The sequence below is a fragment of the Gracilinanus agilis genome, chromosome 3, assembly GCF_016433145.1.
Source record: "Gracilinanus agilis isolate LMUSP501 chromosome 3, AgileGrace, whole genome shotgun sequence".
Taxonomy (NCBI): Eukaryota; Metazoa; Chordata; class Mammalia; order Didelphimorphia; family Didelphidae; genus Gracilinanus; species Gracilinanus agilis.
The window spans coordinates 419,402,513-419,427,528 of record NC_058132.1 but is presented as its reverse complement, the minus strand read 5'-3'; the positions used below and the strand labels follow the sequence as shown (position 1 = coordinate 419,427,528).

The following is a 25,016-nucleotide window of genomic DNA, read 5'->3' as shown; positions in this document are numbered from 1 at the left end:
GGGAATAAGAAGGAGAGAATTTTGAACTCAAAATTTCTAAAAAGGTTAAAAGTAAATAAATAATAAATGAAATGTAATTTCTTTACTATGAATTTCCAAATTGTGGTTTAATGTTTTGATGAATGCAGAAATATTCTAGTGAGTTTTGTGGGTATTATTCTGTAGGATTTGAAAAAATAAAAATAAAAAATGTTTGAAAGTTACATGCAAATAGCACACTTAGGCTTATTTTTTTTTTATCACTTTTACTTCCCTGGAGAGTGACATACTTATTATTATTATTATTATTATTATTATTTTGGAAAGGAAAAGAAGGTGATGTCACCATATAGAAAATGTTAAGAAAGCCTTGAGAGAATAGAAAAAATTAGGAAAAAATGGTGTGGGTTTTTTGTAGTCTGCAGTTTCTAAACTCATCTGGTTAAGAATTTTATTGTCCGCTTCCTGGTTAAGATGGCGGCAAAGTAAAAAGCAGCGCTTAACCTCTCCTGACCAAAACATACAGGACTCCTCAAGGGGACATAAAAACAAATCCAGACAAACGGAGGGACCCCACAACAGGGTGCAGCGTGGAAGGTATGTGGAATCGAGGCATTTACATGCTATAAAGGGGTGAAACAGCTCTCACCAAATCGTGGGCTGAGCAAACCCCACCCCCAACACACACACCACCTACAACTCCAAAGCCAGCTGAAGAGAAATAGAGCAAGTTTGGGGCACCCAATGAGTCATTGGCAGCTCCAGGGCCTGTTCCTGAGAGGAGCAAGACTTAGGACCCCAAAAGGCTAAAGAACGCACATGGACTTTGAACGCGGACACAGAGTGCAGGTGTGAGCGGAGGCAGACACAGGCACGCGCGAGCGAAGGCTCTGAAACCCTGAGTGGGGAACCAGTGAAGACAGGTATACAACTGTGGAAGCAGCGCATTGAGACTTGTAAAGGAGCCTCCAGCAGAGGATCAAGGAAGGGGGTCCAACAGGGGGGTTGACCTTGAGAAAAACAAGATCTGAGTCAGCGTGAGGATAAACCTGAGAAAGGGCTGGGCTAACAATGGCAACCCAGAATCAGGAAGGCCAAAAGAGAAAGATTAACAACAAGAAGAGGAAATCTTTAACACTCGACAACTTTTACACAGAGAAAATCCAGATAACCGAGCAAACAGAAGAGGAGAACAAACAAGCATCCGGACCCTCCCAAAATAATGAAAACTGGTCACAAGCTCTTGAAGAGATCAAATATGAGATGATGAAAAAGTTGGAAAAGATTTGGCTAGAGAAATAGGAAATAGCTCAAAAGGAAATCAGGCAAGAAAATAACAGTTTAAAAGGCAGAATTTGGCAATTGGAAAGTGAGGCTAAGAAATCAAATGAACTGATAAGCAAATTGAACACCATAAATGACCAGATTGAAAAGGAAAACCAAAAGATCATAGCCGAAAACCAGTCCCTAAAGGCTAGAATTGAGCAATTAGAAGCTAATGATCTCTCAAGACAACAAGAACAAATAAAACAAAGTCAAAGGACGGATAAAATGGAAGGAAAAACGAAATATCTCAATGAGAAAGTGACAGACCAAGAAAACCGGTCTAGAAGAGACAATTTGAGAATCATTGGTCTTCCAGAAAAACCAGAAATTAATAGAAACTTGGACTCCATACTAAAAGAAATTATTCAGCAAAATTGTCCTGAAGTTCTACAACAAGAGGGCAATATAGACATTGAAAGGATCCATAGATCACCCTCTACACTAGACCCAGAAAGGGCAAAGTCAAGGAATATAATAGCCAAATTCAAGAGCTTCCAAGTAAAAGAAAAAATCTTTCAAGAAGCCAGAAAGAGACAATTCAAATATCAAGGAGCACCAATCATGATCACACAGGATCTGGCAGCCTCCATGCTAAAAGACCACAAGGCTTGGAATATAATATTCAGAAAGGCAAGAGAGCTGGGCCTTTAGCCACGGATCAACTACCCATCGAAACTGACTATATACTTCCAGGGGAAAGTATGGGCATTGAACAAAATTGAAGATTTCCAAGTATTTGCACAGAAAAGACCAGGACTAAATGGAAAGTTTGATATCCAACTACAAAAATCAAGAGAAACATGAAAAGGTAAATAAGAAACAGAGGGGAAAGAAAGAAAACTCATAATTTTTAAATTTGCCTTTTTAAGTGCCTCAGTAAGATCTAATTATCTGTATTCCTATGTGGAGAAATGCTATGTATAATTCTCTGTAGTGAACTCTATTCACTATTATAGTATTCACTATTATAGTAATCAGAAGAATAATTCATAGGGAGAGGGTGGAATACTAAATGGTCTAAGATGATATGGGGGATGGGAAAGAGGGGGGTGAATAGCAGGGGACACCAAGAGAAACTTGAGAGAATGAGAAAAATAGGATATTCTATTACACACAAAGAGGGCATGGGAAGGGGAGGGGACAAATACTATTATAAGAAGGAGAGGAAGAGAGCATTAAGAGGTAATATTTAAACCTTACTCTCAGTGTAATCAACCCGGAGAGGGAAGAGTAGCTATATTATCCATTGGGATATAAAACTCTATCTAACCCTTCTGAGAAAGTCAAAAGGGATAAACCAAGGGGAGCAGGGGAGTGGGGAGGTCAAAAAAGGGAGGGGAGAAGAATGGGGAGGGAATTTATTAGGCCTTTAAAAATAAAAAGAGGGGAATAATAAGGGAGGGGATAGAAAGGGAAGCTAATCAAGGGAGGGGATAAGGGATACCAGCTTAAAGCAAATCACTGGTTTAAAAGGAAATAGTTTAAGAAGAAGGGGTAGGAATAGGGGAGGATACAAAAATGGCAGCAAATGCACAACTGATATTTATAACTCTGAATGTGAATGGGATGAACTCGCTCATAAAACGGAAGCAAATAGCAGAGTGGATTATAATCCAAAACCCTACCATATGTTGTCTACAAGAAACACATATGAGGCGGGTGGACATACACAAGTTTAAGGTTAAGGGCTTGAGCAAAATCTTTTGGGCATCAAATGAGAAAAAGAAGGCAGGAGTGGCAATTGTGATTTCTGACAAAGCCAAAGTAAAAATAGATATGATTTAAAAAGACAGGGAAGGTCATTACATCCGGATTAAAGGCAATATAAACCATGAGGAAATAACACTGCTCAATATGTATGCACCAAATGGCATAGCATCCAAATTCATAAAGGAGAAACTGGCAGAGCTCAAGAAGGAAATAGATAGTAAAACCATAATAGTGGGAGATCTAAATATTCCTCTTTCAGATCTAGATAAATCAAACCAAAAAATTAATAAGAAAGAGGTAAGAGAGGTGAATGAAGTCCTAGAAAAATTAGATTTAATTGATATGTGGAGAAAAATAAATGGGGGCAAAAAGGAATACAACTTCTTTTCAGCTGCACATGGTATATTCACAAAGATTGACCATGTAATGGGGCATAGAAATATTGCAAACAAATGCAAAAAAGCAGAAATAATAAATGTAACCTTCTCACATCATAATGCAATAAAAATAATAATTAGTAAGGGCACCTGGACAGGCAAATCAAAAACGAATTGGAAATTAAATAATATGATTTTCCAAAACCAGCTAGTGAAAGAAGAAATCATAGAAACAATCAACAATTTCATTGAAGAGAATGACAACGATGAAACATCCTACCAAACTCTGTGGGATGCAGCCAAAGCAGTACTCAGGGGGAAATTTATATCCTTGAGTGCATATATTAACAAATCAAGGAGAGCAGAGATTAATGAATTGGGCATGCAACTCAAAAAAATTAGAAAGCAAGCAAATTAAAAATCCCCAGATGAAAACTAAATTAGAAATACTAAAAATCAAGGGAGAAATTAATAAAATTGAAAGTAAAAAACTATTGAATTAATAAATAAGACTGCAAGCTGGTATTTTGAAAAAACAGATAAAATAGACAAAGTACTGGTCAATCTAATAAAAAAAAAGGAAAGAAGAAAACCAAATTGACAGTATCAAAGATGAAAAGGGAGACCTCAACTCTAATGAAGGAGAAATTAAGGCAATCATTAAAAATTATTTGCCCAACTATATGGCAAGAAATATAACAATTTAGGAGATATGGATGAATATTTACAAAAATATAAATTGCCTAGATTAACAGCAGAAGAAATAGAATGCCTAAATAATCCCATATGAGAAAAAGAAATTGAACAAGCCATCAAAGAACTCCCTAAGAAAAAATCGCCAGGGTCTGATGGATTCACAAGTGAATTCTTTCAGACATTCAAAGACCAACTAATCCCAACACTATACAAATTATTTGATATGATAAGCAAAGAAGGAGTCCTACCAAATTCCTTTCATGACACAAATATGGTACTGATTCCAAAGCCAGGGAGATCAAAAACAGAGAAAGAAAACTATAGACCAATCTCCCTAATGAACATAGATGCAAAAATCTTAAATAGAATATTAGCAAAGAGACTCCAGCATGTAATTAAGAAGATCATCCACCATGATCAGGTGGGATTTATACCAGGAATGCAAGGATGGTTCAACATTGGAAAACCATTCACATGATTGACCATATCAACAGTCTAACAAACAAAAATCACATGATTATCTCAATAGATGCTGAAAAAGCCTTTGACAAAATACAGCCTCCATTCCTATTGAAAACACTGAAAAGTATAGGAATAGAAGGACCTTTCCTAAAAATAATAAACAGTATATATCTAAAACCATCAACAAGCATCATATGCAATGGGGATAAATTAGAAGCCTTCCCAATAAGATCAGGAGTGAAACAAGGATGCCCATTATCTCCTCTATTATTTAACATTGTACTAGAAACACTAGCAGTAGCAATTAGAGAAGAAAAAGAAATTGAAGGTATCAAAATAGGCAATGAGGAGACTAAGCTATTACTCTTTGCAAATGATATGATAGTATACTTAAAAAATCCTAGAGAATTAACTAAGAAGCTTGTAGAAATAATCAACAACTTTAGCAAAGTGGCAAGATACAAAATAAATGCATATAAATCATCAGCATTTCTATACATTTCCAACACATTAGAGCAGCAAGAGGTAGAAAGAGAAACACCATTTAAAATCACCCTAGACAATATAAAATACTTGGGAATCTATCTACCAAAACAAACATAGCAATTATACGAAAAAAACTACAAAACACTTCCCAAACAAATAAAACTGGATCTCAACAATTGGAAAGCCATTGATTGCTCATGGGTAGGACGAGCTAACATAATAAAAATGACCATTCTACCCAAATTAATTTACCTATTTAGTGCCATACCTATCAAACTACCAAAAAACTTTTTTACTGAATTAGAAAAAACTATAAAAAATTTCATTTGGAATAACAAAAGATCAAGAATATCAAGGGAAATAATGAAAAAAAAAATGTGAAGGAAGGTTGCCTAGCAGTACCAGATATTAAACTATACTATAAAGCAGCAGTCATCAAAACAATATGGTACTGGCTAAGAAACAGAAGGGAGGATCAGTGGAATAGAATTGGGGTAAATGACATTAGCAAGACAGTGTATGATAAATCCAAAGAGCCCAATTTTTGGGACATGAATCCACTATTTGACAAAAATGCTGGGATATTTGGAAAACAATATGGGAGAGATTAGGTTTAGATCAACATATCACACCCTACACCAAGATAAATTCAGAATGGGTGAATGACTTGAATATAAAGAAGGAAACTATAAATAAATTAAGTGAACACAGAGTAGTATACTTGTCAGATCTCTGGGAAAGGAAAGACTTTAAAACCAAGCAAGAGTTAGAGAAAATTACAAAATGTAAATTAAATGGTTTTGATTATATTAAACTAAAAAGCTTTTGTACAAACAAAAACAATGTAGTCAAAATCAGAAGGGAAACAACAAATTGGGAAAACATCTTTATAACGAAAAACTCTGACAGGGGTCTAATTACTCAAATATACAAGGAGTTAAATCAATTGTATAAAAAATCAAGCCATTCCCCAATTGATAAATGGGCAAGAGACATGAATAGGCAATCTTGAGGTAAAGAAATCAAAAGTATCAATAAGCAGATGAGAAAGTGCTCTAAATCTCTAATAATTAGAGAAATGCAAATCAAAACAACTCTGAGGTATCACCTCACACCTAGCAGATTGGCTAAAATGAAAGAAGGGGAGAGTAATGAATGCTGGAGGGGATGTGGCAAAATTGGGACATTAATGCATTGCTGGTAGAGTTGTGAACTGATCCAACCATTCTGACTGGCAATTTGGAACTATGCTCAAAGGGCTATAAAAAAATGCCTGCCCTTTGATCCAACCATACCATTGTTGGGTTTGTACCCCAAAGAGATCATAGATAAACAGACTTGTACGAAAATATTTATAGCTGTGCTTTTTGTGGTGGCAAAAAACTGGAAAAGGAGGGTATGTCCTTCAATTGGGGAATGGCTGAACAAATTGTGGTATATGCTGGTGATGGAATACTATTGCGCTCAAAGGAATATTAAACTGGAGGAGTTCCAGATGAACTGGAAAGACCTCCAGGAATTGATGCAGAGTGAAAGGAGCAGAGCCAGAAGAACATTGTACACAGAGACTGATATACTGTGGTAAAATCAAATGTAATGGACTTCTCTACCAGCAGCAATGCAATGACACAGGACAGCTCTGAGGGATTTATGATAAAGAACGCTACCCACATTCAGAGGAAGGACTGCAGGAGAGGAAACATAGAAGAAAAACAACTGCTTGACCGGATGGGTTGGGGTGGACATGATTGGGGATGTAGACTCGAAACCACCACACCCCACACCAATGAAACTAACAACAATTTGGAAAAAGGTTTTGATCAACAACACATGATAAAACCAGTGTAAATGTGCATCGGCTATGGGGGAGGTGCGGGGGGTGAAGGGGAAAGTAGGAGTATGAATCATGTAACTATGTTAAAAACAAATATTAATAAATGTTTAAAAAAAGAATTTTATTGTCTTCTTTAGTAGTTTTATGTGACAAAATGAAAAACCATATCTAAACCTTAAAGTTTCCATTTTGATCTGGACAAAATTTTTATAATTAATTGATATTGTACAAGAATATTTGTGCTAAATTTGCAAAGGAGAGATTCAGTGGAATGAAGGAAATCAGTTATGAGGATACCCATGGGTGATGATCAAAAAGAAATAAATGAATGTTGATAGAGATATCTATACTCCCGCCTTCTTCATGAGTGACTTGATGTCTGGAAAATGGTCAGGGAAATATCTTTGCAATTCTGCTTGAGAAATGAAGATTTAAAAAAAGGCTTATTGCAGATATTGCTAACAACTGATTGTCAAGTTGAAGATGCCAGGGTACTGATTCAAGGATTCTCATCTCTAATTTTAAGAAGCTAAACTGATAATTTTTCCTTTTTGAGGAATAATATTTCCCAGAAGCAAACAATTTCATGAAATAGACAGCTAAAATCAAGATGATGGAATAAGAAAATCTTTATCTAAATGGACATTAAAATGCATTCCATGTTCTGTTTTTCCTGTAATTCCCTGGATGTATATAATTATACCTCCTAGAATTTACTTCACAGAAAAAGCTGTTGTGCTATATCAATCATACAGTTTTGCTCAAGAGAACTCAGACTGAATTATTACCAGGCAGGCTCATTTTTGCTGCAATTTTTCCTACTTTTGAAATCACTTAGATTAAGGCAGACTATGTGATGAAGTTGAGACTAAGATAATTAATAGTCATTTATTTTTAATTCTGGAAGTAATATATAGACATACTGATGGCAATGGTAGAGAACGTTGCCAAAGAAAAAACATCGTAGTCTACATTTGAGCCCTGGCTTCCTCTCTACTCACTTGAAATTTTATTTTCTATATGTAACTCATTTAATTAAGCCAACAAATTACATACCAATTGATTTTTTATATAGAAGAGATTTCATATATTATTTATCTAAAATTAATGATATTAAGAGAGAATGGAATGCAATTCTTTCTAATATATCACAGTTCCTCAAAGTACTTTATCAAATTTATCTGGAAGATTGTGGACAAGCAGATGCATCATGACCTCAGCCTTGAAGCTCATAGGCAGTACAGTGGAATAAAGTACATATTCAACAACTTCAACAAGGATAGAGCACTAAATCTTGGAGTCAGGAAGACCTGAATTCAAATCTCACCTCAGATACTTATTACTGATACCTAGAGAGTTTACTCAGCTTCTATCTGTCTCAGTTCCCTCATCTATAAAACGAGGACAATATAATACCTACTTTATAGTGTTCTGAACATCAAATGAGTTATTATTTATAAAGTGCTTTGCAAAATTTAAAGCACCATGTAAGTTATAGTTATTATTATGACATCTTTTTTGCCCTCATCATAATCATTAAACTTTAAGCGAAAGGTAGACTATTCACTGAAAAATATTGGGGATCATTGCTATGTACTTATTGGGATGTGGTTGTTGTAAAGAGTTAGGAGAAAAAGAAAAAGTCCTTTTCAGCCAGGATAATATGACATGTAAATCTTACAATTAATGTGGGAATTTAGTATATTTTTCTTTTTTTTAATTCAGCATTTAAAAAATCTTTAGCAGAAAATATATTTTATGCATCATATTATATTTACCTGACATTCCCAAGTGGTAGCCAGTAGTAAAGTTGGCTAAAAACCCTCTTTTGTTTATCTCTTTGCCAGTGATGAAGAGCACAGTCATCTGGTTGGTACTGGAATATATGTCTTTTACAGGACCTAATCCTGTATACACAGCTGTACCAAGGAAAAAGCAAATTTTTAGTAAATGTATTTAATAAATCTTGAAGAAACTATAATACCTATTTGGTTTATGCCTAGTCATTTCCAACAAATATAAAAAGCTGATCCAATAAATTAATATAGAAATTAATTCTTTGATCTTTTAGAAGATCATCTTTATGCTATGGTCTATGGGGTCATGGGGTTTTACTTATTTGGCAATATTCCTGATATTTTTTCAAAAAGTCTTGAGGAGATAAATTTTGCATACTGTGGTCCATGAGATCATGAAGACAAACATAATTAGATGACTGAATAACAACAGCAAATAACAAATATAACAAATAACAAAGCATTTTCCTGATTTTTTTATACTGTTTAAAAATATTCTATATAAATTGCTATGTTTTGGGTTTTATGGATAATTGGATTTAATCTCAGATATTTCTGCATGAACTAATTAGAAGTTCCAAATTCTATGCTAAAATCTATGCTAACACGCTCTTTGTGGTGGCAAAAAATTGGAAAATGAGGGGATGCCCTTCGATTGGGGAATAGCTGAACAAATTGTGGTATATGCTGGTGATAGAATACTATTGTGCTCAAAGGAATCATGAACTGGAGGAATTCCATGTGAACATTATACACAGAGACTGATATACTGTGGCACAATCAAATGTAATAAACTTCTCTACTAGCAGGACAATTCTAGGGGACTTAGGAGAAAGAATGCTATCCACATCCAGAGAAAGAATTGTGGGAGGAGAGACACAGAAGAAAAACAACTGCTTGATCACATGAGTTGATGGGGATATGATTGGGGATGTAGACTCTAAATGATTACCCTAATACAAATATTAATAATATGGAAATAGGTCTTGATCAGTGACACATGTAAAACCCAGTGGAATTGCATGCTGGCTATGGGAGTAGAGTCGGAGGAGGGGAGGGAAAGAACATGAAGCATGTAACCATGGAAAAATATTCTAAACTAATTAAATAAAATAAAAAATCAAATCAAATCAAACCTATGCTAAAATGATTCAATGGATAATACTTGCCCAACAATAAGGAGTCGTCACCTCTGCCATCTCGGACTTCAACAACATCATTAATATTTTCTAAGTCAAATGCTTCAAAATGAAGTTGAATGTTCTTCCCTTTTTCAGCATTTAAGTACCAGACACCTAAAATTTAATAATTAAATATAACACTTAATTTAGAAGCAAAATTTATATTTTAGAATGTTTCAGAGAAATATCTTTGATTGTCAAGGATCTTAGAACTCTTTCAGGGTTACTTTTGATTCCATGGACAGCTAACTTCATAACAACTTTAATGATAGGCAACATATTGGTTTAAATACGCCATTTCCAGTAAAAAAATATAAAATGAATTTTAAACCTTTTGCTATAATTTAACTATCATATTAAATATAAAATGTACTTTTTTCTTTTCTTTTCTTTTTTAAAACTAATAACCTAACAAACACCACATAAAATAACCATTTTAATATATATTGTAGAACAGGAAAGGAATGTATACATTCAACTGCAAATATATATGACATTTGTTTTAAAATATGTCAGGCTTCAAAACCAACTTTAATTCTATTACATCATAATGTCTTTCAGGGAATAGATGAGAGATGATGCATAGAAGATAGGACATGGCAACTGATTATATGTGAGTGATCAGGAAGAGTAACCAAGGATAACTTTAAGGTTTTGAACCTTAGTGACTAGGATGTATGAGTAATCTTCAAAGTTGACCTACTTATATGTGATTCTTTTCTTCAGGTCTCATTTCATTTTTTGAGAGGGAGTGTGGAAACCTATTCCTATCCCCTCCTTCCCTCCCAGGTGCCTTACTTCCTAACTAAAAAAAAAGAGAGAATTTCTTTCAACTAATATGAAAATAAAACAAATTACTTACACTAGCTATGTCTGAAAATTTATCTTCATGGCAAAATTTTGGTCCTTGATTTTAAATAGATACTACTTACTTTCTTAAGGAAAAATCCATTTCTTTTCATGCTTTCTAGTGTTTTGAGGTTTTTTGTTTGTTTTGGTTAAACAGAAATGGATAATAAAATTTTGTCAAAAGTTTTTCTGCATCTTGACTTGGTCATATAATATTTTTGTGATATGAAATGATATGGTCTATTTTATTTATAGTTTTTCTAGTATTGGAACAATATCCCTGAGTATTTGGTATAAATCCAAGCTAGTTATAGTATAAACTAATTTTTTTTAAACCCTTGTACTTCGGTGTATTGTCCTATAGATGGAAGATTGTTTAGGGTGGGCAATGGGGGTCAAGTGACTTGCCCAGGGTCACACAGCTGGGAAGTGGCTGAGGCCGGGTTTGAACCTAGGACCTCCTGTCTCTAGGCCTGACTCTCACTCCACTGAGCTACCCAGCTGCCCCCTATAAACTAATTTTAAAATATATTCTTATGCCTCTTTAGAAATATTTTATTTAATGTTTTTATATTGATAAGACGTTTTAAAGTTATTTTCTTTTTCATTTGTATCTTGGGTGTCTCTTGTTTCCACATTCTTCCAGCCTTAATTCCTAATTTAGAACTTTATGGTACACCTAGGGCTTGCATACTTCTGCAGGGAATACACACGCCATGTATAAATGGTTCAGATCTGCATTATCTAACAGGGCTGTGCTTGCTTTCTTCAGGTTCTATATATTTTTAAAGAATTTCCAGGGCAACTCAGGCCAGGATGCTGCTAACTTTTAGCATTCCTAAGCAGTTTGAACTAACATGAGATTTGATCACTTCTTGCCTGGTCTGAGCTATATTATTGTTATTCTTCCTTCATTTTTGAAGAGGACCAATGAGATCATGGGGTGATGTCTTGACTTGTGCAAAAAGTCATTAGCCTCCCCCTTTCATTGAGAATCATCCAAGTCCATTGGCAAGACAAAAGTCAAGATGCTTGGTGATTGTTTGAGATGCAGGGGATGATTGGCTCCACAGCACCTGCCTCAGTAACCTTCACGGTCATTGGGACAAATCATTTTCGTCTGTCCTTCCCACGTTCCACAGATTCAGAGCAGCACAACTACTTGCTTTTTCTTGTTTCTGCCAACTATCTCATCCCTGCCTCAATTACAGTTAAGGATGTATTTATAATCCTGTTCTTTGTTCTGCTTTGCCACAGCAGGCCCACGTCTCCATTCTGGGTCTATGACCCTAAAAAGGCATCAGAAAAACAATGTTACTGCCTTTCATCTACCCCCTGGCTTAGTCCAGGCTTTGCCTCCCACTCTAGTATATGCAGGTCTCTGGATATCTAACTTGACATGAACTTAAAAAATGATCCATGGGATTTTTATCCTTGGCTTTCCCAAGGTACAGTTAGATCTGATGCTCTTTTTTGTGGGGCTCTTTGTTGGGAGAGTTATGGGAGAAAGATGGGCTATGTGCATTCACTTAATCTTGCACTATTGTTGGTCAACCAAGATCTTTTTGGGTAAACTTGCAAATAATTCTTATGTCAAGTAAACATTTATTATTATAAAGTTCTGACATTTTTCTTTCATTTTATTACATATAAATTATAGCACAAATATGTGATTTTATACATAGTATACAACAAATATTTATTGAAAGAATAAAGAAATATAAGTTTTATATAGCTGTATCATTTTTGAAGTTGTATAAATTTTCACGTTTTTATGTAAAGCTGAATATGCATGTCTTTGAAATAAGAATATCTATAATTAGTAGCTTATGTCTCCCTAGGTCTTAGCCTCATATGAATTCTTTCACAAGAAACTCATTTAAAACAACTGTATCAGGTTTAATACCTTTTCTCAACATGAAGTTTTCCCATAGAAGTCTAACTAGATTAATGACTATGGATTAGAGGCTACTGCTCTCAAAACAATATTTTCCTGTTTTAAATTGGAGAACAGTTGCAGAAACATTCACTAGAAGAAATTCATTATGATTAATGAGTCATGCTACACTTAGACAAAATCTGAGAACTTCAGTTTCAAAGCAAGATTTTTTTCTACTGAGAATAGCTGCAAGGTACCTTGTGTATAAGAGATGTTCAATAAATATTTGTTGAATGAATAATGAATTACATGTTTTATATAGAGACTATCTTCTGGTCCACATCTCTGAACTGTTTTTTATAGTAAATAGTATTCATTGCCCTTGGCTTTCTCATAATAAACTTTGGCCCATTTCTTTTATTTAGGCAGCTTTGGCATATCCCTCATCTTTCAAGGGTTGTTGGTAATATTTCTATTGTCTTCTTATTCCTTTTTCTTGAATAAATATGTGGGGTTATATTTTATCTTTTCTAGTTATTGTTTTATTATTCATGGATAATAAACCTATATCTGCTAAGTCTATACCTGAGTTTTAAGGGAAATAATAATTTTTAAACACCCAGTTCTCTGATGATAAAAAAAAAGTCATGACTCACAGAAAGCTTGATTGGGGTAGTTATTTGGATAATTCATAGAAGAAAAAGTTGTATTTGGCTCCCAGAGTTCCACAGGTCCTCCACAGTCAGCTAAAAGAGCAAACATTCAAGATATATTAGCAAATTGCTAATGACAGAGAATATCAGAGAGAGTAGATGATCGCAATGTCAAACTTTAATATGGTGATGAAGTTGAAAAAGTCCTGAACTTAGAGACTTTAGTGCTTTACTGTAAGTGTAAAGCTAGGATCAACCTAGGATCATGAATAGTGGAATTGGGGGCAGATTTAGACAAACTTAAGAAGTAGGTGAAGTTTGACTTTACTCCCACCTCACTTCAACTCAGGTATCCAAGATCTATAGGAAATTTAGTCGATAATTTGTTATAATTTTACAAAGTTATACTTTTATTTAAAAAGTTTATAATTTTAAGGTGACTTATCTTTTAGGATACTGTTCATTTTAAAAGAATCCTAACAGGAAAGACTAAAAATTAGTATGAACAAATTAATTATTAATAAGGATAGTATCAGGTATTAAAAATAAATAAAATTGGGTTGATGGTTGTGGTTTGAGAAGAAATAAGGATACTTTATAGCATCTCTCAAATTAAACCACAAAATCAGCTATCCATCCTGTCTGAAAGGTAACTCCTTGGTTGGAGTGATTTTTTAAAATTAAATTAATATATAATATTAATAATTAATAGTTAATTTTAAATTTTAAAATATTTTTTGAACTTTATCACCAAAACATTTTTTGAGTTTTTATAAATGTTGTTGTTCATCCTACGTGTTCGAAGAGGACCAATGACATCATAGAGTGATGTCTTCACTTGCTTGAAAATTTGATTTAAATCAGGCAGAGTTGCACAAAGTCATCAGCCTCCTTCTTCCAGAGCCATGAAGTCCTCTAGCAAGACAAAAATCTGGATGCCCAGTGATGGTCCAGGGTACAGTAGATTATCTTGGTGTCTTCACTAGTCTAAGCATTCTACAGCATCTGTTTTACCTGCCTTCATGGCCATTGGAACAAATTGTTCTCATCTGCCCATTCCATTGGGGGGAGTCTTCACATGATTGGGGCAGATATTCCCCAAATTCAACAAAGGGTTGGTTACTCTCACTCTGGTTTAACCCATCTTCCAGGGCTTTTTCTGGGGTTTGGCCGCAGCTTCTTGGAGTCACAGGTGAGAGTTAGGGGACAGGCAGACACCAAAAGTGGATGAGTAGCTAACCTGCACACCAGAGGTGCTAGTCCTCCCTGAACATCCCATACACACCTTTTGTAAATAATATGGCCATGTCATACATGGGCTAGCAACTATCTGTCTCCTCTCTCTCCCTACCTAAGTCCCCAAATTCTTAGAAGGCTTCCAAATCTTTAATGCATTTAACAATTTTGTAATCGAGGTTTCTCAGGAGGAGATGGCTCCCCTTCCAAGAAAGTTTTAAATTTTGGCCACTCTGCTGTGACAATACCTAGTCCTCTGAGTCCAGACAGGTGGGGTATCTCTGATTCAGAGGATGTCTCCTCTTTTTCATATTCAGACAAGCTTTTTACATATGACAATGGACATATAATAATAGTACCTATTTCCCTAGGTCATTGTGAGGATAAAATAAGAATATATGTAAAGCATTTTCCAAACAATAAAGTGCTATATAAATGCTGTTATTATTAACCCAAATATAGTTCCAAAGTTGGACCTCACATATTATAATCTTCATTTAATAATGTCACAAATTTACTTCTAAGAGAGGATTATAGAGCAAACTAATGTACCATTTTGCATCTATACTTTGTTTGGAATATTAGGATATTTGATTAGGGCTGGTAGCACACATAGCAAATATTAAGTATTTAGTGCTTTTTGGTATGTCTACATGGACTGCTTATCTCTTTCTCACTATACTACAAAGCATTTATAATATTTTCATTTTCATACTCTGGGTCTACCCTCAATATTATCAATCCCTTACAAATAATAGCATTTAAAAGTAACACTCTCAAAGATTCACAATATTTATCCATTGTATCAATATTTAATGAATGACCACAAAAAGCTTCCTGAAACCCATGAGGCTCTTGCCTCCCATGATCCTTGAGGCTCTCCTTTCAGCTGGAAAAAAACAAACGAACAACTCCTACTCTTCAGAATCAATCTCCCTGCAGATAAGGGGCTACCCACATATGTGGAACTGCTATGTCTCTCAATAAAAATGTAAGATCCTTGAGGACAGGAAAAACATATATATCCTATGTTAATGGCAAACAGAAAATGAAAATGTTCATCTTATAAATGAATATGATTCTTAAGAACCATTGCCATTAAAAAACCAACCTCATGCAATGTACAACCATGCTTTTTATTATTATCTGAGAATATGCAACAAAAGGAAATATATCTTTTACATAGCTAAAAGTCTAAAGAGCTGCTAGGAGTTATAAATTTCAAATGTATATTTGTCACATATGTAGAGTTAAGTAGCTTGAGATACTAACAATCCAGAGTAAGATAATATGATATTAATGAACATATGAAAGCTGCCAAAATTCTCAGGATACTTTTCTGAATATAATATCCCCAAGTAGGTCACTAGTTTTTTTGTTTTTGTTTTAAAACCCTTATCTTCCATCTCAGAATCAATGCTGTATATTGGTTACAAGGCAGGAGAATGATAAGGACTAGGTAAAAGGGGTTACATGACTTATGTAGGATCACAGAGCTAGAAAGTGTCAAAGGCCAGATTTGAACTCAGGACTCTTGTCTCTAAGCCTGTCTCTCAATCCTACCTGCCTGAGACACCTACCTGCCCCGAGGCCACTGGTTCTAAAAAATTGAATAAGCACTTTTTGAAATGAATTTTTGAATTCATGTTACCTTATCATAGGTTTAACAAGTTTCATGGGTGTCTTTCCAGATACAAAACATTGGAAAAATCTGGCATATTTCTTATCTACGATTCCTTTTATGATGTTATCATTTACTTCAATAGGATTCTAGTCACAGAAGAAAACTTTCATGTGATCCTTAATAGAACAACCAAAGCTCATGAAATATCATTTGGGATAGTTTAGTTATTCACTATTTTTAGATATGCTTCTGGTAGCTGGGAGAAGAGTTAAATTAAAGTTCTTGACAGGTTCAGGGGGGTTCTTAGAGTTTACTAATGCTAAATGCTAAATTTGACTTTTCCCTGGAACTATTCTCTTTAATATTTATGCTGTAATTAATTGCTTATTCTGCTGATAGGCACTCCTAAGATAACACAGACAATCTTTTGCGAAAAATTATGGAACTTTTGCTTTCAGCATGCTGTTTGTATTCAGGTTAGAATCTATCTGACTGCACATTCTGTTGTGTGCATTATCACTGAATTCTCTGTAATTCCCTGAAAAATGTAATAGTCTTTTTGAGATGAAAAAGTTTTAAAGCATTTTAGCTTTAACAAAAAAATCCCCTTTAAATACTCACTGAAGGAATTAGATTAAAAGTTTTTAAGGTTATATCAAATAATTAAAACCATGAGACATCAGTTTGAACTTTGGTAAAGATGAAAGAGATTCCTTCATTTTTTTTTTACTAAGGTGAAACCTAATATAGATAAATATAAAGATTTACATTTAGTTTAAAAAAAATAAACTTGACAAATACTAGATGGGGAAAATGTGATTAGATAAAAGTTAATCTGTACTCTATTACAAAAATGAATAATATGGAAATAGGTAATGAGTAATGTACATGTATAATCCAATGGAATTGCTTGTCAGCTCTGGGAGAGGGGAGAAAAGAAGGGAGGGAGACAACATAAATCATATAACCATGGAAAAATACTTAATAAAATTAATAAAATAAAAAAGAAATAAATCTGAAAAGAATCTGAGGGTTTTAGGAGACTGCAAGTTCAACAAGGTGATTCAGAATCTATGATTGCAAGGACGTAGAGATTCTTTCAATTAATGCAAGTCATAAACCATCTAAGACAGGGAGTTAGCAGCCTGAGAAATGTTGTGACTTGCTTAGGGTCATGACAGAGATGACACTTGAACCTAGGTTTTCCTGATTCCTAGGCCAGAACTCCATGTTACCTTATATCTCCTGAAATATGGCAGGCAAATAAACTAACTTGATTTTAACTTCATTAAGTAAGGCATGAATTATAGATTTTCTTAAGCTATCCTCAATTGTGTCTACATTTTAAAATCCCTCTTTATTTATACAAATTATTAGCTACTTTAAAATGGAAATATATAATTCAAAATCAGATTCTAACATGAAAATGTCAATATTGGAAACAAGAGAAAATGTATATTCAGCAGGGGTACTTACTAGGAAGTTCTGGTGGTAGAGTTGGAACGGGTGTTGGTTCTGGATATGCACTCTTATTGCAAATTCCACTTGCTAGGCTAAGGTCATCCAATGCTATGTCACTCAACATTCCATTTTTATAACCGTCAATATGAACCTAAAAATAGGAGATGGGTAAGAAGGTAGAGAAGATATAGATTTATAACTTTAATAGCAAAATAGCTCAGTCTGCACTGGAATCATCCCACTAATTCACAGTGCTAGAGACAGGCAGGAATGGCTTTATTTAAAGATTGAGTAGTCAACTAACCACAGCATGGGGGAAGATATTATAAGACCTGCCTGACCAAGCTACTCTACTCACCTGCTATATTGCCACTTGTGCCTTTATTTGGTTTGAAATTTCCAATATTAGAGAGAAAAGGCAGGAATATTATCTATGAGAAGATAAGATTATACTGCTAAATATACACAGGTTATCTGAATGAAGAAAAAGATATATCAATTGTGTCCCATTAGAACATTAAGACTGATTTATTTGTCAGACTATCTAAAAATCAATAAGGTCTTAGTATGTATCATCAGGGATGCAGATGATCTTATAACAAAGCCTTATGATTACCCAAACATTTTGGTGCATGATGTGCTTTTCTGGAGCTTTTCAGTAAGTACAGCAAGACTCTTTCCCTCAAATCACACAGAAGAGGGGAACAGAACCCATACACACAGGTATTCGCTTCTCATCTAGCCTATTAAGCTCTCTTGCTCTTATTCCTGATAGTGCTGCTAGATCTGTGGTATGAGGGACAACTTACAAATAATGACCCAGAAATTTAATCATGCTCTGCTTTTCAAGGCTTATTATTTGCTTATGAAGAGAAGCTAGAGTGTCATCAGGATTATTGGCAACAGCTGATGCCTTCAAGCTCTAAAAAGTCACTTTCTTGTCTTTTCTGAGATGTTAAAACATATTCTTTGATCATTTTTCCATTAAAATTAAATTTTATCCAGAATATATTTTTGTCACTTTTTATAAATGCTATCTATTAAGTTTATAATTGATATTTTTCATGTTTTTCTCTAGATCATCATTTTTAAAATTAATTATATTACATTCTTATACTCTGAAAAGCTAAAAGGGAAAGGCAGAGGGACCCATATATTTATAGCATACTTTTTATATTGTAGCAAAAAACTGGAAACTAAGTTGTGCTCATCAATTGAGAAATAGGTGGACAAAATATGGTATATGAACATAATAAAAAATTATTGTACTATAAGATATAGCTGAATGTAGGGAATGAGGCAATCAGGCAAATTTCTGGCATCTCTCACTAATATTTTCAGTTTCCTTAGGTCTAGATCTAGGGGAAGGCAAGTGACTTAAACACTTTTCTTGTATTGCTTTTGGAGTTTTCTTGGAAGTATGAGCTGCTGGTATAAGAGTGAACCGTAGATTAGACTTTACATTCATAAATATTTACAAATCTTACACAGTTCAGAGGACTTTCCTTCCTCACTCACACAGCTTTACCCCACTGCCCCCTGAAATTTTAGCCAATGACTGTCTCAGATCTGAAATTTTGAAATAAATTTACTGTTATCATGAATAGGATGGCAGATAGAGAAACTTGGCTAAAGAAAATAAAAAGTAGTAGAAGTCATAGTAATAAGGTTCTCCAATAATTGAAAATGTAGGTAATATTCTTACCAACCTCAAATTCAACTTTTTCATTTATTGTTACTTGTCCATAATTCCAAGTTTGGCCATAATTTCCTTCTTTTTGAAAAATTGTCTTTTCCACATCATATTTGTTGCTGATATTAATGCTTAAGCGATAGACATTTTCACCATACATATAATACCTAGATTAGAGACATAAAGGTTTTGTTAGTCTTTAAAAAATAAAGTGTATCAAATAAAGTCAATAGTCCAAGAGTAGGGAATTCATCTCCAACTCTTTTCCCTTCTTAGAAGCAGCAGAGTGAGAGTATAGCAGGCATAATATTAAAAGAGTTTTTGAAATTCAGTAAACAAGTTTTAGGGGAGGAAGCGGTAGAAGAAATTTTGAAAATTCTCTGTTTGGCATCTTTTTGGCAGCTAAGATAAAGTTCTTACAAATAGTTCAAACTGGATCCCTAGTTTAAGGAGGAGTAATACTAACATTCCCCAATATGTTATTAGTGGGAGGAATGCTGTATTTGGAATCAGAAGGCATGGGTTCAAATTTTAGCTTTTCTACCTTAAGAAAATTGTAACTTCTTAAGGCATAGGCCTTACTTTTCTCATCTGCAAAATGGTGGAATTGGAAGAAATAACTTTAATGGCTTCCAGGTTCAAATCTAGGCTACTACAATCTCTTCCAGATCTAATCTATGTTCCTTGGTGATAAATGCCTTATGGAAAACTTGAAAGTATAATGCTGAGATCCTAATCCTTATTAAACTGCTTGTAAATAATTAAGATATGAGGTAAGAAGTATCAAACAATAACATTTTTGTAGCTAAATTTTTAATTACATAGATTTTACATGGTCTCTGAAACATTTTTAAGGCAAATATTAAGGCATTCTTTAGGGAAAATGTGTGTAATTCTATGAGTGGGTGTCTTACTATTTTACATTATATTACAAAACCTCACTCAAGAAACTAATTCCTTAAAAATTAGAATTGTGCAAATGGAAGCTAATGACTCCATGAAACATCAAGAAATAATAAAATTAAAGAAGAAAAAATAGAAGAAAATGTGAAATATTTTATTGGAAAAACAATTGACCTAGAAAACAGATTAAAGAGAGATACTTTAAGGATTATTGTTCTACCTAAAAGTCATGATCAAAGAAAAAGCCTAGACATCATATTTCAAGAAATAATCAAAGAAGACTGATTTGATATCCTAGAACTAAAGAACCCACTGATCATCCACCTGAAAGACATCCCCAAAAGAAAACTCCCTGGAATACTATAGCCAAATTTCAGAGATTATTGATAAAAGAGAAAATATTTTCAAGTACCAGAAGGAAATCATTCAAATAGGAAACCATGGAGCCATACTCAAAAATCACATGAGGTTTAGGAGCTGTCATATTAAAGGAGTAGAGGGTATGACATATGATATTCTGAAAAGTAAAAGTACTAAGATTACAATCAAGATTTACCCAGCAAAACTGTGTATAATCCTTCAAATGAAAAAAAAAGTGAATATATAATGAAAAAGAGGAATTTTAAGCATTTCTGAGGAAAACACCTGAATAGGAAATTTAACATTCAAACATAAAACTCAAAGGAAGTATAAAAAGATAAACATGAAAGAGAATTCATAAGGCACTTAATAAGGTTAAATTATTTTTGTTTCTATATGGGAAGATAATAAATTTTACCTCTAAGAACTTTATAATCATTAGAAGGATTCTATATAGATGAGTGTGGGCATGAATAGATTATGGTGGGATGGTATTAAAAAACGTAAGGCCAGGAAAGAGGAATAACATGGGAGAAGGGGGAAGGGAAAGGACGAATGAAGAAAATTATCTCACATAAAAGAAGTGCACAAGGAAGAGCTTTTACATTGAAAGGGAAATGGTGGGTTGAATCTATCTCTCATTTAAATTGGTTCAGAGAAGGAAAACTACATATACACACTCAATTAGGTATAGAAATCTCTTATCCAAAAGGAAAGTAGGAGGGAATGATAAAAAAGAGGGCATATCTAAAGAGGGTCACAAAAATTAGGTGGTGGTCACAAAAATTCTGGGCTCAGAATGCCTCTGTGCTAACCTGTTGTATCAATGTTAGACAAAACTTCAATTCACAACATTATAAAAGGACAAATCTTCAAAGGCTGGAAAGGTTTACAAATCTCAAGTATTTCTGCTTAAGATTTCAAAAAGAGTGTAGGCACAGTTCTTAATAACCGGCTAAACATCAATTTCTCCAAAAACACATGTGAATGATAAAATGAATATTTTCTAGTTAAAAGAAAGTTATCTGCTTATTTTTGGAGTGTATTTATTGTTTCAAGGTACTACATTACTTTTTACAAATTACCTTTTCAATGACTTAGACCACATATAAAAATTATTTTGGTTTAAGTATATTTTTATTATTATATTTCACTGAACCCATTTCTTCCCCTTTGTCTTTATGTTATCTTCAAAAAACTTTTTTTAAGTGAAGGAAGTTATTTAAAGTTTAAAAAAAAATTTTTCCCCTTACCATATAATGTGTTTGCATTAGTACTGAGGAGCAGAAATTTAACAATAAGTTAGATACAATTCCCTAACTGACTGAATAAGTTACTGAATAAATCTTAGGATGATTGTCCAAGAGGGCCTATTTTACTATCCATACACTTAACTGTTACTTAATCAATAAATACATACTATGGGTCTAGGTAGGGTTGCTAAGTAGATAGGGTACCAAGTCTAGAGTCAGGAAGTCCTATTTTCCTGAGTTCGATTTTCACCATACTTAATAGGTGCATGACCCTGGGCAAGTCACTCAATGTAGTTTGCCTCAGTTCCTCATCTGTAAATTAAACTGAAGAAAGAAATGACAAATCACTCCAGCATCTTTGCCAAGGAAATCCCAAATAGGGGTATGAAGAGTCAGACATGACTGAAATGATTGAATAGCAATAATAACAATGGGTTTAGTAGTTACAGCTTTGGAAAATATTCTTTATGAAACCTCTGAATCATAAAATTCAGAAGGCTTTCTTATTTGCTGCAATATGAATTTAACATTAACATTATAAATAATATAAGTCTGACTTACCAGAAGCTAAGGCAAACCGGATCTAAAGAGGGAACTAAAGAGAGACTTGAAAGCCTCACTCTTTCTTTTCTACTTCCTGGCCCCGTTGGGGTAGAAATGTAAAATCCTGTTTGAAAAATGAAAAGGTTATTTTTATTTCAACACTGTTTTTCATAATTTAGAATGAAATTCATTTGTGAAGTATGACTTTATTCTACAGAGATTCAAGATGAAAAACAATGAAATATCAACTACTTGAATTTAAGTCACAAGATCTTGGTTCTAGCCCTGGTTCTGTCATATATCGTTAAATGACCTTGGATGGTCACTTCATCTCTATAGATCTATTTTTGTATTTATAAAATGAAGATCTCAGATTAAGTGAAAGACATAGGTAAGATCTTTTCCAACTCCAAAATCTAGTTTTATATAGACATACATCACATTTCCACAATGCCACTAAAACTTATTTTATACTAGTTCCCACAAGATTATAACTTTAATTCAGTAACTAGGCAAATATTTATTAACTGTTGGATGTGAAACTATAGGATTCATCTATCAGTATTGATGTCTTATGCAAACATAAACGGACAATGAATTGGTTCCAGGATTGAAAAGAAATAAGACAATGAGTTGGAGTGTCTTTAAGAATGTGCAAATTTTTTTTTAACAAGCCTAGCCATCTCCCTGAAATAACTATTCATTTTTAACACTAATGTTTTGATAATTTTATATATCTACAATCATGGAACTATACAGACTGCAAAGAACTGAAGCTAGGAACACACAGGTAATGGAGAGATAGCTGGTAGTCATGCTTAGGCTGCAATATATTGCTAATAAGGGATTACACAGGAGAGGCAGTGTAAAGAATGTCATGAAGAAAACACTTAAAAAAAGATGATTTTTTAATGTAGTAGAAGTGAGGAATGAATAGATGAATGAGAAAGCATTTATTAAGCACTTACTATGTGCGAAGCAGTATATTAAGAGCTGGGATCCAAAAAGAAAAATAAGATCATTTGTGTTCTTAAGGAGCTTTCATTCAAATAGGGAGAGGGTTTCAGCTACAGGCCAGTTGGAAAAGCCCCGTGGTCCTCAGGATGGCATGGCAAAACAGATTAATAACTTTCTAGTCTCCTTACACTGTACTCACTCCCATGTACTCTATGATCGTGTCACATAGTCTAAGACATTGGCCTCCTTGCTTTTCCTTGTTGCCAGTTACTCTGATTTTTTTCCCTGCCTGTCTCCCATGCCTTGTTCTCACCTGCTATGTCCTGACCTCCACAGTTTTCTTCAAATTTTGGCTAAAGTCCCACCTTTCACAAGAAGCCTCTCCTTGTCTTTCTTCAGTTTAGTGCCTTTCCTCTGACTCTGTCTCCAATTTATCCTCTATGTGTGTGTGTATAATGTACATACATACAGATATATCTTATTTGCTCATACAATATTTGTTTGAAAGTTATCTCCCTCATTAAATTGTATTTGGTACACAGTAGATGCTTAATAAATGCTTGTTGACTGACTGACATTACACTTCTTCCATTAGAATGCAAATTCCATCGTTATAAAGACTTTCCTGAATGCTTATTTTGTACTTAACTTTTTGTTTCTCTTTAACCCCTTACTTTATATTTCAAAGTTTCTATTTAATCTTTTTTATCAAGAATGCTTTGAAATCTTCTACTTTATTAAAGATTCATTTTGTTTTTCATGATAAGTTGTTGGTGATAACCCTTTATCTTCTGCCTTTGGAATATTGTATTCCATGTTCTAAACTCCTTTATTATAGTAGCTGCTAAAGCATGTGTGATCCTGACTGTGCTTCCTTGGTATTTGAACTCTTTCTTTCTGGCTGCTAGTAATATTTTTTTCTTAGACCTCAAAGCTCTGAATTTTCTTGTTGACATTCCTAGGAGTTTTCATTTTGGGTTTCTTTCAGGAAGTGATCAGTTTATTCTATTTTCATTTTGCACTCTTTCAGTTTCTTTTTTGATTATTGCTTTCAAGTAGTCTATTAATTCTTAAATTCTCTTTCCTTGATCTTTTATAAAGGTCAGTTGTTTTCTATACAACTTAAATTTTATTCTTTTTAATCTTTTGACTTTATTCTAATATTTCTTCTTGTCTCATTAATTTTTGCTCAGCCCATTCTATTTTTCATGTTACTTAGAAAAAGTTTTGTATTTGTCATTTTAGGCTAATTTTCTTTCTCTGTCTTTCCTACCAACCTTTTACTTTTGCCCCAATTTTTTCCTCCATCATTTTTATTTCATCATCTCCATTATTTTGAACTCTTATTGCATTTCTTCAAAGAATTTCTAATTGATCTTCTTGTTGGCCAATCTATTTTTTCCATTGAGGCTTTTTTTGTAGTTATTTTTTAATTGTTCTTTTCCATATTTGTGTTCTGAGTGTCCCTAGATTCATCTTTTATCTTTTTGTTTTGTTTTGTTTTTTCATTCTTCCAGCCTTGCTTCTCAGAGTGGGTCTTTGTGTTATAGCCAGGCCCTATATACTTGTAGGTTCTGTCTTGTGTGGTTCTGTCCTGTCTTGTTTGAAGTCTTGCTGTTCCTTCTTTGAGTTCAAATTGCTTTTTTCAGGAATAATAGAGACAGATTAAGTTGGGAAGTCACAGACTTTCATTGGGCTCTATGCAGTCAGATCAAGGGCATGGTGAGATGGATCTCTGCTTTCCTGAACTTTCTAATC

At 33.9% G+C, this 25,016-nt stretch overlaps 1 protein-coding gene across 1 annotated transcript in view; it reads right to left on the bottom strand.

The window, feature by feature from the left end:
• Nucleotides 1-25,016, bottom strand: part of TMPRSS15 (transmembrane serine protease 15) — a 153,136-nt gene that overhangs the window by 33,719 nt on the left and 94,401 nt on the right. The window contains exons 12-17 of the mRNA XM_044666902.1: nt 22,320-22,425; nt 19,259-19,409; nt 17,565-17,700; nt 13,232-13,321; nt 9,836-9,961; nt 8,649-8,789 (exon numbers count right to left, since the gene is read on the bottom strand). Of these exons, the coding sequence (XP_044522837.1) occupies nt 8,649-8,789; nt 9,836-9,961; nt 13,232-13,321; nt 17,565-17,700; nt 19,259-19,409; nt 22,320-22,425 (750 nt within the window). The remainder of the gene's footprint in view (nt 1-8,648; nt 8,790-9,835; nt 9,962-13,231; nt 13,322-17,564; nt 17,701-19,258; nt 19,410-22,319; nt 22,426-25,016) is intronic.